The 17,629-nt window shown below is 42.9% G+C and overlaps 1 protein-coding gene across 3 annotated transcripts; it reads left to right on the forward strand.

Annotated features, from left to right (window-relative positions):
* The first annotated feature begins 2,409 nt into the window (after positions 1–2,409).
* TOB1 (transducer of ERBB2, 1) lies at positions 2,410–8,184 on the forward strand. Of its 3 annotated transcripts, XM_069481168.1 has the most exons (3): positions 2,410–2,582; positions 2,777–2,888; positions 6,245–8,184. In XM_069481168.1, exon 3 carries the CDS (start codon positions 6,393–6,395, stop codon positions 7,428–7,430), a length of 1,038 nt encoding a protein of 345 aa, XP_069337269.1. In that variant the 5' UTR covers positions 2,410–2,582; positions 2,777–2,888; positions 6,245–6,392; the 3' UTR covers positions 7,431–8,184. The 3 variants fall into 3 exon arrangements, with proteins under 3 accessions (XP_069337269.1, XP_069337268.1, XP_069337270.1); XM_069481167.1 differs by lacking the exons at positions 2,410–2,582; positions 2,777–2,888 and adding an exon at positions 4,083–4,370; XM_069481169.1 differs by lacking the exons at positions 2,410–2,582; positions 2,777–2,888 and adding an exon at positions 4,083–4,370 and having other exon boundaries at positions 6,450–8,184.
* The last annotated feature ends 9,445 nt before the right edge of the window (positions 8,185–17,629 follow it).

The raw sequence follows: 17,629 nt of genomic DNA on the forward strand, positions 1-17,629 counted from the left end.
CACAACTGGTGTTTTTTATATATATATATATATATATATATAAAAACTATATTCTATTTTAGTAAGCAGAGCTGCATAATAACATATGCGACCCATGCTTTAAATGTATTTAAAGTACTCTAATAACATTTGCTCACAGAGAACTTTAAGTAAATGTTCTTTGTACGCAGGATGTCATGAACACTGTATCACTCCTAGAACCTGCATGACAATCCCTTGCTGAAATCAATATCCTCATCCTTAGCTAATGGAGAGAAATTTCAAGATTTAGTTCGGATTTTTGTTCATCAAGATTATAGGGAGTAAGCAAGTTATAAGGAGACGTTCTCCTATCAGACCAAGTTGCTTCGGTGGAATTGCCTGCTCCAAAGATAAATGGGTTTGCTCAACATTATCTAGTTATCTTTTAATTACAAATACCTGTGTGCCAGGCTGTTCTGGACCTCCTTACAAACCCATACGAAAAGCCACAGGAAACCACACTGAGTCTCCTCAGACGTCAGTGCGTTGCCTTCCTTTGAGAAATGTTTAGGAAAGGACTGGTTTACTTGTTTTTTTAATAACTCTATGGTTAGTTTATCATTTTTAAAATTAGTATACTATGGTTTGTGTTGCATGACTGTCTATAAAGAAATGAATAATGATAAAAACAATATTATATTTGTATGTTGCCTTCTTTTCAAATAAAGGTAAATGGTCGATTCCCTAGAAGTGCAATGGGCCTTAGTAATACACACTATGTAATAGCCATTCTCCTGCAATCCTACCTCAATTTGCAAGGAAACACAATAAGAATTAGAAAGTTTAGGACACATCTCTCTCAGAAATCAGGTGGTGTCTGTATGTGTGTGTGGATGAGGGAATAATTCAGGGCACTTTCAAGAACTGTATTTTATAATGATATTGGAAGTTATTTTTTTTTTTTACCAATTACTGCCTTTACGAGGTAAGGTGAGGCTAGGAATTGTGTGGAAGGTAAGATGTGAAAGGCAAAGGCCATGGTTTCTAGTGACTATCATTTGCTCAGAGAGAGGTATACCTCTTGATTGTGATACCGCCTGGAGCCTAATACCAAATTCTTCCTTTTTTCCCCTCCATAAATTGAAACAATCATTTAGCTGTCCACTCCAGCTAATTCCAGATTCAATGTTAAATAGTAATCAGCCCTACAAGGGGTTCTTTAAAGCGCAAAACTTGGATAAAGGACATTTTATACTTTGTGACTGGCAATGTTCATAGATATAAATTGGCTTTCCCTTCTATTGGCAATCCATATTTGAAAAAGAACTACATTATTTATGTTAGGAACATGGAGTTTTTAAATGTGGATTTTTTTTTATTGAAAGAGATGTTAGAGATATCTAATCCAACCCTTTCTGTAGGTGAGAAAACTAAAAGTTGACAAAAACTGAGTTGAAACTCAGATCTTCCAATACCTACCTTTCAATGCTTTTTCCAGTATGTGATAGGGCCTCCATGTGTATCTGTGTGCGTGTGTGTGTGTGTGTGTGTGTGTGTGTGTGTTTATATTTGGTTTGAAACCCTCTCATACCCCTGGGCTGAGCAGCAATAACTCATAAACTTTTGACATCTAAATTTCTGACTTAAAATGTTTATTTACTGCTATTGATATTTAATCAGCAACTATCGGATGACTGCTCTCATATTTTAAACAAACGTTATGGATTGGGGGCATTCAGAAAAGAGAATTTGTGCTGTCCTTTTAGAGAATTCATGAAAAGTATAGATAGGCTTGACAAAATTACGATTCATCTATCTTTAGTTAGACATTTTAATCTCAGCCAAGCTTAATATGCTCCCCTAATTATAGTGATATATTTTCCAAATTACAAATCCAGATACATCGTCCTGAAATTCTGGATGTTTGGTACAGTAACATTATTTGCCTAATGGTAAGAGAAATTATGCTCTGGAGCACATGAAAAATCAAGTGTTTCTCTTGGTAAGCCATTCCCAAAATATCCTACCTAGTTTCTTGCAATTTCTGTTCTCAACTAATTATAAAATTAAAAATAACTCATTTTTATTACAAATGGAATTAATGGTCATTATTTAAAAAAACCAAAACATACGAATGAGCAAAAAAAAAAGAAAACAGAATGAATAATTTATATTTGATATTTTGATGATATTTCGATGCAGAGGAAGGGGCATTTTAATTTAAAATGCTTGCCATATTTTCACAATTTAATTCCACTTTTGTTTGCAACTATTAATAGAAAACCTAAATCCTAAAAACAAAAAAAAATCCGAGCTTAAAGAGTCACTGAGTAAAACTATGTTTTAGGAATCTGCACAATAAACATGAAATCGGTCACCTGACCATTCCCCACCCTCAGCCCATTCCACAAACCCATCTTTCCCTCATTGAGAAATGTCCTTTCTATATGCGGTTCCTTCTAAAAGGGAGAGGGGGGAGAGTCGGGGTGGGAGAAGAAGGCTACTTCCAGATCTCGAACCCATAAAGCGAAAAGCTTCTACGCCCGACTCGTAAAGCGGGTTTGTGCCCGAGGAGCACAGCTGGTCTACACAGGCCCGCCCCGCGGACACCCCACGCCTGGGTGAGCTGCGGTTTAACTTCTTTACAGCAAGTTGAGGGCAGGCCCCGCAGTTTTGAGGGGAGGCGGCGCCCCACCTGGTGTTTTTCCAGGAAGTGCTCCAAGAACGCAGAGGAAAGGGGAAACGGGAAGGCCAGGCGATGGGCGTTTCATTCATTGCTTCTCTTTCTCCCCCTCCCCTCCTCAGCTCCCCCCAGACTTTCTCTCCCCTTTCCCCAGTCGGAGTTTGACGTCGGTCTCCTGGATACCAGACGGCCAATCGCCTGGTTGCTAAGGGACAGCGCGGCCAATCAGGCGTCGTTGCTACCTGTGAGTAATATTTTTAGCCGAGAGGGACGCTCCATTCCACTCCCAGTGTAACTTGGTGTGTTTCTCTGGGGCAGGTTGTGAAAAGAGGCGCTTACCCGGTCGCACCCTTTGGGTCCCTCTCTTTCCCCACTCCCTCACGTATTTCAATCGGAAATTATCTTAAATGCGCATTACAGGAAGGCATCGTGTTTACTCCGTGCACCCGAGTTAAAGCAAGCCCTTGAAATGCACCATGCATGTGTGTATACGTATACGTACACGTATACACTCAGAGACACACGCTGTCTGGCATCGCGTCGCCACGCCCTGGGCCGTGGAGGCCTGGGCTGGGACGTTTGCAATAAAATGTGATCCTTCTCAAGCCATCTCCACGTCTCAGCTGCTGCCGGCTCGCACGGGGCGGTCTGAGGTGGCACTGCGGAGGCAGTTAAACTGTCACCTGGGCGGGAGGCGTGACGAGGTGGCCCTTCCCCACCCCCAGCCCGGCACCACAGCTTTGGGTTCTGCAGTTGCCACTCTCTGGGTGGCAGTTGGCCTAGGCCCTGAGGTGATTAATATGCAATTAATCGGGTGCACGAGTCCGGGTCACAGTTCGCCCTTTCTCTGAACTCCCCTGGGGTGGGCTGGGGGCCGACTTGGTAGCTAGTCCGCGAGTGCGATTTTCCTCGGCCACAGCCCCGCTCGGGTAGGACATTTTCTGTATCCTCTCCCCTCCCTCTCTCGGGGCCTGGGGCTCTCCGCGTTATCTGCCGCCACCGCTCCACCGGCTCCGCTCCCCTCCCCCATCTCCCCGGCGCTCTGCGCCTAAACCGAGCGCAGCCGTTCTTCCCCACCCCTTTCGCCCTCACTGGCACGTCTCTCCTCCAATCGCTTTCCAAATTTTCTCTTAATCCCGCCCACAGTCACTCCAGGTCGTCGGTTCATTGGTCCTCCTGGAGCCCGAGGGGTGTGACTTTCCCCACCCCGGCCGTCCGCCGCCCGTCAGGACATGGGCAGGCGGGACTTGGCCAATGGCGTCGGGGGGCAGGGCAGGGGCGGAGCCAGCGGGAGAGGGTCTGGGGCGCCCGGCGCGGAGGGAGGGGAATGGTTACACCGCCCAAAGCTGTGTGACGCGGGGCGGGCGCGCGCACCCCCACGGAGGGGAATGGGGGCAGGGAGGAGAATATAAAACGAGAGGCGGGGCGCGCGCCGCGGCAGAAGGAGCGAAGCTCTGGCCCGGCGCGGAGAGGGCGACTACGGGGACGCTGGGCCGGGGCACTGGGCTGTGTGAAGTGAGCGCGCTTGCCAGACCCCCGTCCCCGCCACCCCGAGCCAGAAGCAGCAAGCTCCTGAGGCCCGCCCGAGGCCGCTGTCCTCCGCCCGGCGGCGGCAACGTCTTGCACTCGGCCAGCTCGGCGCTCCGACCCTCCCGTGTCCCCGCCCTGCCGCCCCTCTCCCCCGCCCAGCCGCCGGCCTGTGTTGGAAGCAGCCCCGAAGCAGCCCGTAAGTATCGCGGGGCGGCGGGCGGGGTCGGCGAGGAGACGGGAGCCCTGGGCCGTGCAGCGGAGGAGGGGCTGCAGCGTCGTCCAGCCCCGGCCCTCGGGGGCTCGGGGCCGGCAGCGCCGCAGCCCGGGGCGCGGAGGGGGCAGCCGCCGGGACCCGAGGGGAGCGGCTCCCGAGGCCCCGCGGGAGGCGGTTCCGAGGGGCGGCGGCGCGTCGGGCTTGGCCCGGGCGGGTGACCGGGGAGGGCGGCCCGGGGCGAGCTGACGGGAGTCGGGGGTTGGGGCGCACGGGAGAAGCAGCGAGCTCGCGGGGAACGCTGCAGTCCGACCGAAAATGGTGCCGGGGAACCGGTGCTCCCCTGGGCTCTGGCCGGGTCCCAGGAGCCTCGGGCGGTGGGGGGTGGGGGGAGCGGGGAGCGGCGGGTCAGGTTACGGCGGGGGAGGGGAGCGGCTGACCCGGCTGCGGCCGGCGCCCCGACTTGCTCGGTGCTGGTGCTCGGCCTCGGGAGATTGCTTTTCCATTCCCGTGGCCCTCCTCCTCCTGCTTCGCCTGCGAGGAGGCTTGTACTCTCTTCCTCCTCCACCTCCACCTCCTCTTGCTTTTGCTGCTGCTGTAGCGCTTGGGCTCCGAGAGCTGTGAGCAGAAATCTAATGAGACTCAACTGGCTGTTTATGTAATTTCTTCACACTCCCGTCTGTCTTAAGGCGTTGCTCTAAAACTACCTTCCACCGAGCCTGAATTTTGCTCGGCTGCACCTTCAAGCAATTGGGCTTAATCGGTTGCCCGTGCCGGCGCTCAGGCTTTTGACTTAGAAAGTGTTTGTAGTTTAGGAGCAGCCAGGGATTCTTTTCCCTTTGTCACCACGGATATGGAAAATGGAACAGACGAATTCATACCAACTTGATTTTTAAATGTCCTTTTTGATCCAACCTCAGTGTACAAATAGGTCCCCTTCGCAAATATCTTCTGTTTGCCCTTGATCTTTTCTTATCCCCACCCAGTGCTGATCCAGCAAGCGTTTAAAGGTCGACCTTATCATACATGCCTCTCCGGCTGTTCTCCCGTGAGAGGGAGGGAGGTGGTTTTTAAAATCAGAATAAAACTCAGATACCCTGGCCTTTAAACAGAATAACCAATGGAGCTTTAAAATTCATTGTTACTTTTGTTACACTCGGGCCGAAGAGATTTTCAGATTTAGAAAAATACACATTGAAAAAAAGCACAGAGAAGCTCCATTATTGTGTGCCCTTAGTATATTTAAGGCTTGCAACTATAGGACGATTTGGTTCCTAATCATCATTGAATAGGATAACAATTCGTGTAGTACTTAGTACCTTTAATTTTAGCATCATGTACTTTGGAAATTAAAATAATTTTCCTAACTTCTCAAATTTCTAAATGTTAACAATAGAGCAGATTTAAACAGTATATATCCAAAATGAACTAAAATATAGTATCTACTTCTAAATTGGTGAATAACAATAAAAATTAATGACCACTTTCTAAAAGTGGCTTGTATATGTGGGGCATCTGCTGAATACAGTTTCCAGTAAATATTCTTGTGAGAATTGAAGGAAGAAGAAGAATGCATATTGTGGAGATGTTTTTCTTAGAACTTCATTCAAAAACAAAGTAAACAGAGTTTTAAAAAATATCATTTTAACTATAAATCTGCAGTTTCCCATGAGATTCTGAACTTTAATAAACAATTCTCTATCGTATGTTATTTTATTTTGTACTAATTATATTTTTCAGGCTTTGTAGCCTACTAGAGATTTTCAAAAGTAAAATTACTCTAGGAGTAAACAAAAAGGTCATGGGACTTCTATTACATTTATCTTATTTGGACATGTTTGCTTTTGTTTTGTTTTAAGGAACAAGATCACTCAAGGTGAAGGATAATCTACCAATACCAGCACTTTGAATGAAAATTTGTTTCCCTGCCACAAACTGAACGCTTTCTTTTTTTTTTTTTTTTTGGTGGGAGAGTTGAAACAAACCTAACTTTGTGGCATAGCAGCTATGCAGCTTGAAATCCAAGTAGCACTAAATTTTATTATTTCATATTTATACAATAAGCTTCCCAGGAGACGTGTCAACATTTTTGGTGAAGAGCTTGAAAGACTTCTTAAGAAGAAATATGAAGGGCACTGGTATCCTGAAAAGCCATACAAAGGATCAGGGTTTAGATGTATACACGTAGGGGAGAAAGTGGACCCAGTGATTGAACAAGCATCCAAAGAGAGTGGTTTGGACATTGATGATGTTCGTGGCAATCTGCCACAGGATCTTAGTGTTTGGATCGACCCATTTGAGGTTTCCTACCAAATTGGTGAAAAGGGACCAGTGAAGGTGCTTTATGTGGATGATAATAATGAAAATGGATGTGAGTTGGATAAGGAGATCAAAAACAGCTTTAACCCAGAGGCCCAGGTTTTTATGCCCATAAGTGACCCAGCCTCATCAGTGTCCAGCTCTCCATCGCCTCCCTTTGGTCACTCTGCTGCTGTAAGCCCTACCTTCATGCCCCGGTCCACTCAGCCTTTAACCTTTACCACTGCCACTTTTGCTGCCACCAAGTTTGGCTCTACCAAAATGAAGAATAGCGGCCGTGGCAACAAGGTTGCACGTACTTCTCCTATCAACCTCGGCTTGAATGTGAATGACCTCTTGAAGCAGAAAGCCATCTCGTCCTCAATGCACTCTCTGTATGGGCTTGGCCTGGGTAGCCAGCAGCAGCCACAGCAACAGCAGCAGCCATCCCAGCCACCACCACCGCCACCGCCACCGCAGCAGCAACAACAGCAGAAAACCTCTGCTCTTTCTCCTAATGCCAAGGAATTTATTTTTCCTAATATGCAGGGTCAAGGTAGTAGTACCAATGGAATGTTCCCAGGTGACAGCCCCCTTAACCTCAGTCCTCTCCAGTACAGTAATGCCTTTGATGTGTTTGCGGCCTATGGAGGCCTCAACGAGAAGTCTTTTGTAGATGGCTTGAATTTTAGCTTAAATAACATGCAGTATTCTAACCAGCAATTCCAGCCTGTTATGGCTAACTAAAAAAAAGAAAAAAATGTACAAGTTAAAATGCACGGGCCCAAGGGGGATTTTTTTTTTTTTCTTTGTACCTCCTTGAGATTTTTTTTTTTTTTTAAGCTTATAGTAAGGATACATTCAAGCTTGGTTACAAAAACAAAACATGCATCATTTTTCATTTGCCAACCAAGCACAAAGTTATTTTATACTGACTGTATATTTTAAAGTATACTCTCAGATATGGCCTCTTACAGTATTTAAGATATAGCAAGGACATGGCTGATTTTTTTTTTATAAAAAATTAGCACTAATAAGTGGGTTTATTGGTCTTTTCTAATTGTATAATTTAATTTAGTACAAAGTTTGTAAAATATCAGAGGATATATATATTGTTTCTACGACACGGTATTGCATTTATATCTTTTTACTACAGTGATCTGTGACAGCAGCTTCATGTTGTATTTTTTTTACTGAAATTGTAAAATACCCATCTTAAAGACATCAACTATTCTAAAAATTGTGTACAGGATATTCCTTTAGTGGTGGAATTAAAATGTACGAATATTTGCTTTTTAAAAAAATGTATTTTCTGTTAAAAGTTTAAAGATTTTTGCTATATATTATGGAAGAAAATGTAATCGTAAATATTAATTTTGTACCTATATTGTGCAATACTTGAAAAAATGGTATAAAAGTATTTTGAGTCAGTGTCTTACATGTTAAGAGGGACTGAAATAGTTTATATTAAGTTTGTATTAAAATTCTTTAAAATTAAAAATGCCTGTTGTCTTTATTTTTAAGCATTTTCTAAAGATCTACCTCCGGAGTTCTGTTGTAAATGCTAAGTAAGAATGGGGAAAGATCTGACTCGGACTCGTTGTATCATGAAGGAGTAATGGAAAGCAGTTGCTCAATCAGTGCACCAGATAGTGTTTTGCCACATAAGAAGTTGTCCTGTCAAAACTATAAACTGTGTCGTCTGACCAATGCTTGGGACAGCTTTTTTTTTTTTTTTTTTTTTTTAAACAACCCTCTTCAGTCCACGTTTGTCTCATGATAGGAATGGTATGTTAAAATTAGTCAACTCTATAGCAAATTTTAAAATGTGGTGTCAGCATGCTGACATCTAAGAGAGTCAGGTGATAAGATGAAATTCACTCGTGTAATCCGAGAGGATTTATTTGAAATTTATATGGAGAGAGAGAGAAAGACCATTGGGTCAGTTTTCTGTTTTTGCATGGGAGACGAAGAGCTGAGGAAACTTTCTTAGACAAAGCAGCTGACCTAACTTTAAAAAGAAAAGATTGCGATCTGTTTAGTAATCTTTAGAGTTTAGTCTTTGTATTTAGCTAGGGAATTTATGATCAAAATCATTTCAGCTGGACAGGTTGCTAATGTTTGTGTTCAGCGGAAACGTTCACATATGTATTTTTTGCAAGTGGGTGTCCAACCTGGTTTGTGGGGTTTAGAGATTAGTTACTTAGAGTGTGTCAAATTGTAGTGGCTTGGTGAGGATGGAGTTTTTCAAAATCATAAGGAGTTAGAAGGAATAATACTATTTTTAAAGTAAAATGAGTCATTTCACTGTTTAGGTGTCCATTGATACAGTGTTGATACAGTATTGGTGAGAAAGTTGTCTTGAACTAGAAGAAAAAAGTAACTTTGTACTTTTATAGTAAGAAACTGGCACACTCTGAGTTACCAGTGAAATAAATTTGGTCTCAAATGAGGTTTTTGGACACCAGTCCACAAAAGCCTTTTGTCATTTACCCATGCAGTTTAGAGCAATAAAAAGTTTTAAAGAAACAAGCACTGGGAATGACAGAGCTAAGCTGTTCTGTCGGCTCCATGGTGAGGCCTTTGTCCTTTAGTGGACAGAATGAGGCTATGAAGAAGTATTGGAAAAGTGAGTGGGACCCGCAGAGATCTGGTCTGCCAGCACTTGCCAGTTATGTGCTTTTGCGATCGCAGAGTTTGAATAGCTGTAAGAGAATAATCCGGGTAATGATTATAAGCACTAGTTTCTGCAACAGACTTGGTGAAGTTATAGGCTTGGAAGAAAACTGCCTATTTAAAAATGAAAAGCTCAAGTTAACATTTTCTGAAAATCAGAATAAGGTAACTGGACAGTACATAATAGAATTTGTAACAGTCTGGAACATACACATTCGAATTTTAAATATTGAGCTTAATGTAAATATTTTCAGGTTTTAAGGATATATGTATATGTACTTACAAAAATCTCAGGGAAATTTCATCTTGGTACCTATGTTTGACACTTGAGAAGGATTAATTCGAAATTTTATCTTTCTTTCTTTTTTTTTTTTTTTTTTTTTTGAGACAAAGTCTCACTCTGTTGCCTGGGCTAGAGTGCCGTGGCTTCAGCCTAGCTCACAGCAACCTCAGACTCCTGGGCTTAAGCAATCCTCCTGCCTCAGCCTCCCGAGTAGCTGGGACTATAGGCATGCGCCACCATGCCTGGCTAATTTTTTCTATATATATTTTTTAGTCGTCCAGCTAATTTCTTTCTATTTTTTCAGTAGACACCGGGTCTCGCTCTTGCTCAGGCTGGTCTCGAACTCCTGAGCTCAAACGATCCACCCACCTCAGCCTCCCAGAGTGCTAGGATTACAGGCGTGAGCCACCGTGCCCGGCCTCCAAATTTTATCTCGATAGTCCTCATGAAAACTATTAGTTTGATTTGAGCTTGGTGTCCTTGAGAACTTCATTATTTTTTTTTTTTCTTTGAGACAGGGTCTCACTCTGTTGCCCAGGCTGGAGTGCAGTGACCTGATCATAGCTCACTGTAACCTCAAACTCCTGGGCTCAAGCGGTCCTCCTGCCTCAGCCTCCTGAGAGGCTGGGACTATGGGCGCATGCCACCACACCTGGCTAATTTGATTATTTTGTAAAAAAAAATCTCACTATGTTGCCCAGGCTGGTCTTGAACTCCTGGCCTCAAGTGATCCTCCCACCTTGGCCTCCGAAAGTTCTGGGATTACAGGCGTTAGCCTCTGTGCCTGGCCTATAATTTTTTCTTAAATGAACAAAAGTCTTGTTTTCATGCCCTTTTTGCTCATTAGGAATGGAAATTTTTTAAAAAGCTACTGCTGTCTAGCACATCTTAGGAAAACTTACATCTTAGTCCCAAATCTCTTCCTGCCCACTGTGCCACCATGCTTTTGGCCCTCTGTGTGGAGACTGTTTTGGTTGAGGGTTTGATGAATTCATTATCTTCATAGGTCTTTCCCATCTTTTTGACTTCTATAAGTATAGATTCTGTAGCAGTCTTTGAATACCCTACCCTGTATCCAAAATGCTGCCTTAGAGATTACATAGCTCGTGGATGAGTGAGGAAAATGATACCCAAAGGAAGCTTTCTGAATTTAGTATATTTCTTTACTGTCCTGCCTTATCTTTTCTAAAATCAGGTACATCGTGAAATTTCCTTTAAATAGCTTTCACCTATAATAGATGGCAAGGGTAGGCCTTCTTCAAAATGCCTCCTTAAAGATGACAATCTTTATTTGCTGTGATTAGTTAACTTAGCTTTTGAAGGTGAAACTAAAGATGCTCCCAAGTTCAAAAGTTTTTCTAATGCGTGTTAGTGTAAATTTCATTCACATATAGATATCTTAGTACTGGCATGTTAATTGAGAGACCTAATCTAACAAACCTCCAGGATGTAGGTTATTTTAAAACAAGCCACTGTAATAGATAAAGAAAATAATATATGTCTCTTTGGACATATTTAAACTAATGAAAATGCTGATTGGAGACCTTCTTCAACACCCTTTTCCTACACAAACAAAATAATACAGACATGGTATGTCAAATGTATATCCTTGACTGGAATGCATGCTTTTGCCAGAAGCTGGATAACAGCTCTAGTGCAAGAACAGATAAGAGGAAAACAGCCTTATTAGAAGACAAATATGTACAATGGTCATTGCTGAAATAACATTGTTTAGTATGCCAATCAGTTGATGCTTGGCCCAGGAGGTCACCTGAGATAGAGTTCTTTAGTTTTTGTGGTATATGAGGAAGATAGATTCTTTTCAAAAGACACAGGATCAGTATCAATGTGCATACAACTGGAAAATTAGTATTGTTGTTTGTTGAAGCTGCCTTTTGATCTTTTAAATCTTTTAGTTAACAAATACTGGTGTAGCACTTACTATGTGTCAAGTGCAGTTCTAACCCAGTTTAAAGATTGGGGGGAGGGGGCGGGGCGGAGGGGAGCAGGACTGAGGCACAGAAAGCTTAACTCACCCAAGATGGCATGGCCCATAAGTGCCGGACTTGGGATTCAAACTCAGGTAGTGGTTCCAGAGTTCATGCTCTTAAGCACTGCACTTTGTTCCCTCAGATTAGTTGCTATTCTGATTTGAAATCAGAAATAAAACCATTTTTGTATTAGCCACATGACTTACAGAATCTCTACAAAAGTGTTAATGAGAAGGGTCTATCTAGCGTGAAACATGCACAGAGGTCGTAATGATGTTCTGAGAGATTTTATATTTCCATTGGCCGTAAACTGCAATCACAGGTTATCTGGAAATGTTTTTAGAAATCATTAAGTTATATCAATACTCGTGTCGGTTTTCTTAATTCAATCATGTAAATTACTTCTCTCATTTTAGAACGACTGGATAATTCCCTGAAACTAAAGACTGTAGATTTAGCGGCCCCATTAAGTCTAAGTAAAATTATAACCGTTGGCCCCGTGTGGCTATTTTCACACACACTTCTTATCTGTGCGTATTGATAAACAATCTAAAGAAAGGTGGAATGTCTTACCAAAGTACTCTTCAGCAATGTATGCCTATGATTTATTTTTAAATTACTTTGAAAAGCTACCTTAAGGCAAACCTTTGTGATATAGGATTTCTATATGTATAGATGTTGTGATAAATGGTCTTTTTACTTTTATTTTAAAACATTAAGGAAACTAAGGCCAGGTGAGTTGGCTGATGTCTATAATCCTAGCACTTTAGGAGACCAAGGCAGGAGGATTACTTGAGGCCAGGAGTTCAAGACCAGCCTGAGCAAGAGCGAGACCCTGGTCTCTACAAAAACTAGAAAAATTATCTGGGCTTGGTGGCATGTGCCTATAGTCCCAGCTATTCAGGAGGCTGAGGGAGGAGGATCGCTTAAGCCCAGGAGTTCGAGGTTGCAGTGAGCCATGATGAGAGTACTGCACTCCAGCCTGGGTGACAGAGTGAGACTTAAAAAAAGTCTTAAAAAAAAAAAAAAAAGTAAAGAAAAAAAGAAACCAAATGACTTCTCATTTCAAACTTGTTCTGAAAGCCTTTCTTGAAAAAAATCAAAATATATTTTGGTTTAAAATAAAAAGTGGTTACATTTAAGAAGCATAAGCTATTATGGGTAAGCTTATATGCCCTTTATTGTTGTTTACCAGTTTTGAACAGGTTTAAACTGCACAGTAAACAGAAGAGCCCATTTAAAAATGGCTCAGGAGAATTTCTGTAGTTTCTGCATGGATTAAATTCTGTTAAACTACGTTGCCTACTATTCAGATTTTTGAGTAAGTTAGAATTTGGACCAAATACTGCTAAACTCTTACATGGGCTTTAGGAGGTTTACATTGGGCTAAAAGTCTTATTAATGGAATTTGACTGGTAAGTAGCAAACCTCTATTACCCGTTCCTTAACATGTGAGTTTTAAGATTTTATATTTTTAAAAACTTGCTTTGTATATATAGTAATTAGAACTTTGAGATCATTTCACAATTAGGCAAACCTTAGAAGAAAACATTTAATCAGGAAGCAGTTCATGTCTGGAGGCTATTTGAAATTATGGGTCTAATTCCTTGCTTAATCATATTAAGTCATTTGACTCAGCTGACTCAGTTTATTCATCTGCAAAATGGGTACAGTGATACCAGTATACTTCCTTGGGGAGCTATGAGAACTAATCACTTTGCTATTAAGAATTATCCATGAATCAATAGAACACGAATCCATAGGTGCTTACAGTATTTGGAAGACATGAAGTCCAGAATTTTAGCCGCATTTGCTGCCCTTTGAAATCAGAAAAGTAAATGAAGACCGTAACTGTCTTATATCAACATTTTGTTGTCTAGTCAGTTATCTGCATCAACAGAGAATTAAAGTTCTACTGTAATATCCTAAAAGGTCTTCTATTCATACTTCAGAACTATCAGTGAGTTTGTATTTCTAGTTTTGAGGCACTGAACGAAACCAATGTTTCAGCATTCTTTTTCATATAATCGGCAAGTTGATTTAAACCCAGTACACCAGTTGACATTCCTTTTGGGAACAGCCAAAAATGTTTGCTAAATTAAACCATCCATGCTGTTGTGAAAACTATTGAAGTAGTTCTTGTTTAAACAATAATTGGTTCAGGAATAGTAGTTAAAATGTAGCTCTGGTGGTGGGTATGTCATATGGATAATGGTGCTAGCTTTATTTTAGTGCAGGTAGAAAAGAAGAGGAGGTTTGCTTTACAGAAGGGAAAAATATTGAAGACTTGGAAGGAAAAACACATTCCGTCTGGCATTATGAGTACTTACTTCACTGATAAAATATGACCAGTGTGCAGAACAGAACAGGTGTAATATATTTTTAGACAAACCTTGGCATATACTGTAGGTCGCATCCCTTCTGTCTATATACTCCTCAAGTGTTTCAAAAATAATTTGTGAAAAAACCACATTGACAAAAATGAGCTAGACATAGCTTTTATGTGTGGGTTTTTTCTTTCTTTGCAGTGAATGTTGGAGTCAAGCATAAACTTCCTCACCAGCCAGCAGGTCGCAGCTATTTCCAAACGCTGGGTCTCCACGTGACTTTCTACAGCTCTTGAGGTCTCTCTTGCGCTTCCTTCTTTAGTGCTGTTCAGAGAGCTAGAAAAGTACGGTGCTATAGTCTCTTGGAGCGTGAGGGCTGGGTTGTGTGACCTCCTAAAACCAGATTCTGACTTCAATTTTGTACTTCATTTAGGCCAGAAATAAAGAGTGACGAGCATGGATATGACATCAGTCTAGCTTGGTTCCTAGCAAATGGGTGTACATTGACGGCTTCTGGATACTGATGGAAAGGAATACTGTCGGTATCATCTCAGCATGATTTTAAAAAATGGCATTATTGGACCCTGCAAATACTGGCCATTTTAGTACAAGTTTCCTAGGCATAGTCCCTTTTTCCGTTTTGCACTAAATGCAGGTACTCTTTTCGACTGGCTTTTCCTTGACACCATTCCACCACCCATCATTTCATTTCTAGCAAGGATGAAGGTTGGATCTGGGTTTGTTTTGTAAGGAGCAGGCCTGTTCTTTTTTTACTCTGATTATCCAGATCTGCCTACTGCCCTCAGAGCTCTTTTCCCAAAACACTGCTCCTTGTTTTATACATTTCTGTGCAGTCCTGGCTCCTGACTTTCTTCTAACTCCTTTCTATTTCCAGGATACAAGTTGGGGATCTCTAAACCATTTCACTACGATGCTTAAGATAACTGCAATCCCTGGGCAGCCTTTCTAGAAACTAAGGTGTCACTGGAGGCTCCTTAACTAAAGACTTGGAGAACAACCCAGTTTTCACACAGCTATAAAGGATTTTACCTGGGGAAATTCATCTTTCCGAATCTTGCAAAAGAGTGGAAGAAGGAAACTTTTTCTTTTCTTTCTTTTCTTTTGTAACCTAGAAAGAAATGTTTTTTGGAAGGAGATTCTTGTTTATTTTCTGAATCACTAAAGTTCAAAGGACTTTTAGGGTTCTGTGTAAAAGGAATAGAGTGACGGAGGTAAGACCTTATCTCCCCAGGAGCATCTGCTAGAGAAGCTGGCAAGAATGGGGCTAGGGGGTGTGCCCTCTGTCTGCCTTTCCTTCGGGGTCTAGAAAGGTCGAAAGAACAGCAAAGGAGAGAGCTTCAGTATGCACCGCCCTGGGACTGGCCCTGGAGATCAGTTTCCCCCGATGGAGGCTTTGCAGAAGTCCTGAGATCCAGGACAAGTACCCCTAGTCCAGGAATCCTACGGTTCCCTGATGACTGTGTGTTTTCTTCCAGATTTTGAAGGAGGGTAGGAAGCTGTGTCATGTAGAGCATTGCCTGTTTGAAGGATGGAGATTTTGGCACTATCACAAAGTCTGAGGAAGTCCAGAGGGAACGACCAACCCCAGAAACTCAGTAACAGAAAGAGGCAACACTCAGTAGCGTTTACTCGGTGCTAGATACTGCCCCATTTTACCTCACTTCAACTTCATAACACGTCTCCGAAGGTTGTACTGTTTCCCCCATTTACAGAAAAAAAAATGGAGGCAGTCAGCTTGTGACAGAGTGTCGGCCGGTAGAGCCAGGACATGAACTGTGGGAGTCCGTTTCCAAAGTTCAAGATCGGGAACCATTATGCTCTACTGCTCCTTTGGTTGACCTCAACAGGTAGACGCCAAAAGAGCCACACTTGATTATTCAGAAGTCACCTAAAATGCACTTTATGGCAAGTGTCCCTGTCCTGCTTACCCAGCGTGGTCCTATAAGTGGTTGTACGCTCAGCAACCCCCAACTCATTTTAATACCAGCTTTGCCAGGCACAATTAGGAAAGAGAACTCTGTTGCCAAAAAGCCAGTGGAATAAGATACGAGAGTTCGAGGGCTGTGCGCTAGTTTTACTCATTCACTTTACTGCTGCTCTCCGGATAGCTAGATTCTTTGAGCCGTAGCCACAGGCACTTCACATGCTGAAGATTTTGGTCCTGAACTTTATTAGTACTTGTGAAAGCAAAAGGCTGATGTTGACTCAAGTGACTGCTCTGGGCTCAGATTCCATTCCTGTCCCTGAATTCTTTCCCAAACAAGGTGAGGCATGATTAAAAACAGCCCCTATATTCATCCATTCAACACATTTATTGAGCACCTACTGGGTTAGGAACTGGTGGTGATCTATAAAGACCTTTAGAACCTCTAAAGGAGCTTACAGTCTAGCAAAAGACAACATACAGGCCCAAAGAATCATAATACATAGCACAATGTAGAGGTATGAACAAAAAAAAAAAAAAGGAGAGACCATGCCCATCTGGGGGATTCTAGATCTAGAAGGAGTTATCAAGCTATCAAGAATGGGGAAATGTTTATTGGAAGTACCCAGGGGAGCCTGGGCTGCCGCAAAGTCCCAGCTCCCATGCAGGAACAGCCAGAGGAGAGGAAAGACTTAGTCCTGGTTTTTTTCCTTCGTCTGATGTGTCCACAGTAGGAAGAATGTGTGCTGCTAACCCTTGAGGGAAAAAAGGCAGAGGAAATCAGAAATAGAAGCTCTGCTGCCAGCCCATCTCTCCTGAGAGAAGCCGCCTTTGAATTTGAACATTATAATTTATTTTTTCACTGTTTCAAGCTTTGTACAGAAACATTAGGAAAGCAAGGTGGTTTGGAACTTCTTTATTCATCAAACCCAGGGGTAGGAAGGGGGTGGGGAGACAGGTAAGAAGAGCAAGGAGAGAGTGGGGGTGGCGGGCAGAAGGCTGTGTAGGAGGATGGCTCTAATCCCTGCCCTTCAAGACGGATTTTCGGTTTAATGATTATGTGAGAAGCTGCCTCAGGCTAGAAGCTCCCTCTAGGGGTCATCTCATTTGTTCTCCTACCTTGGTGACAAAAGCTCTTGTGGTTTTGTGATGTCAGGGTTCACGGCAGGTACCCCGCTTCCAGAAGCTGGTGCTGGTGGAAAGTGTGGGTTCACAAATTCAGATGCCCCCAGGTCACCCCTGCCTGCTGCCCCCATCACCACACGTACCCCGGGCCAAGATAAAGTCTTTGCAGAGCTCAGCTGTTCATGCTCCAGTCTGGCTTTTTGGATGCTCGCAGTGTCTTCCGGTTTGAGCGTAAATCAAAGGACGAGGCTTTGCAGGGAAAGCTTTGTATAAATCTCAGCCAGAAATCCACAGCCCCAAATCGCTTTTCCCCTGGGTCACTTCCCCTGGCAACACCCTTCTCCAGACTCCCCTAAGTTCGCTTTGTGGCTGAGCACTCTGTCATCTGCTGAAAATACCACCACGAGCTGGCCAAGCTCCTTCATGTGACCTGGGACTGCTCAGAGAGCATCATTGCTCTGTGCAAAACACGGATCCTGCTTTGGTGCAGAATACACCAGCATCTCCAGCAGGGACAAATGTTTAGGGCCCACAATTTTCCCTCTAGGCTCCTTGGTAACTGCTAAGAAGTAAGAACGCTCTAGAATAATGTGGCTTCA

This window comes from Eulemur rufifrons, chromosome 9 (assembly GCF_041146395.1).
Source record: "Eulemur rufifrons isolate Redbay chromosome 9, OSU_ERuf_1, whole genome shotgun sequence".
NCBI lineage: Eukaryota > Metazoa > Chordata > Mammalia > Primates > Lemuridae > Eulemur > Eulemur rufifrons.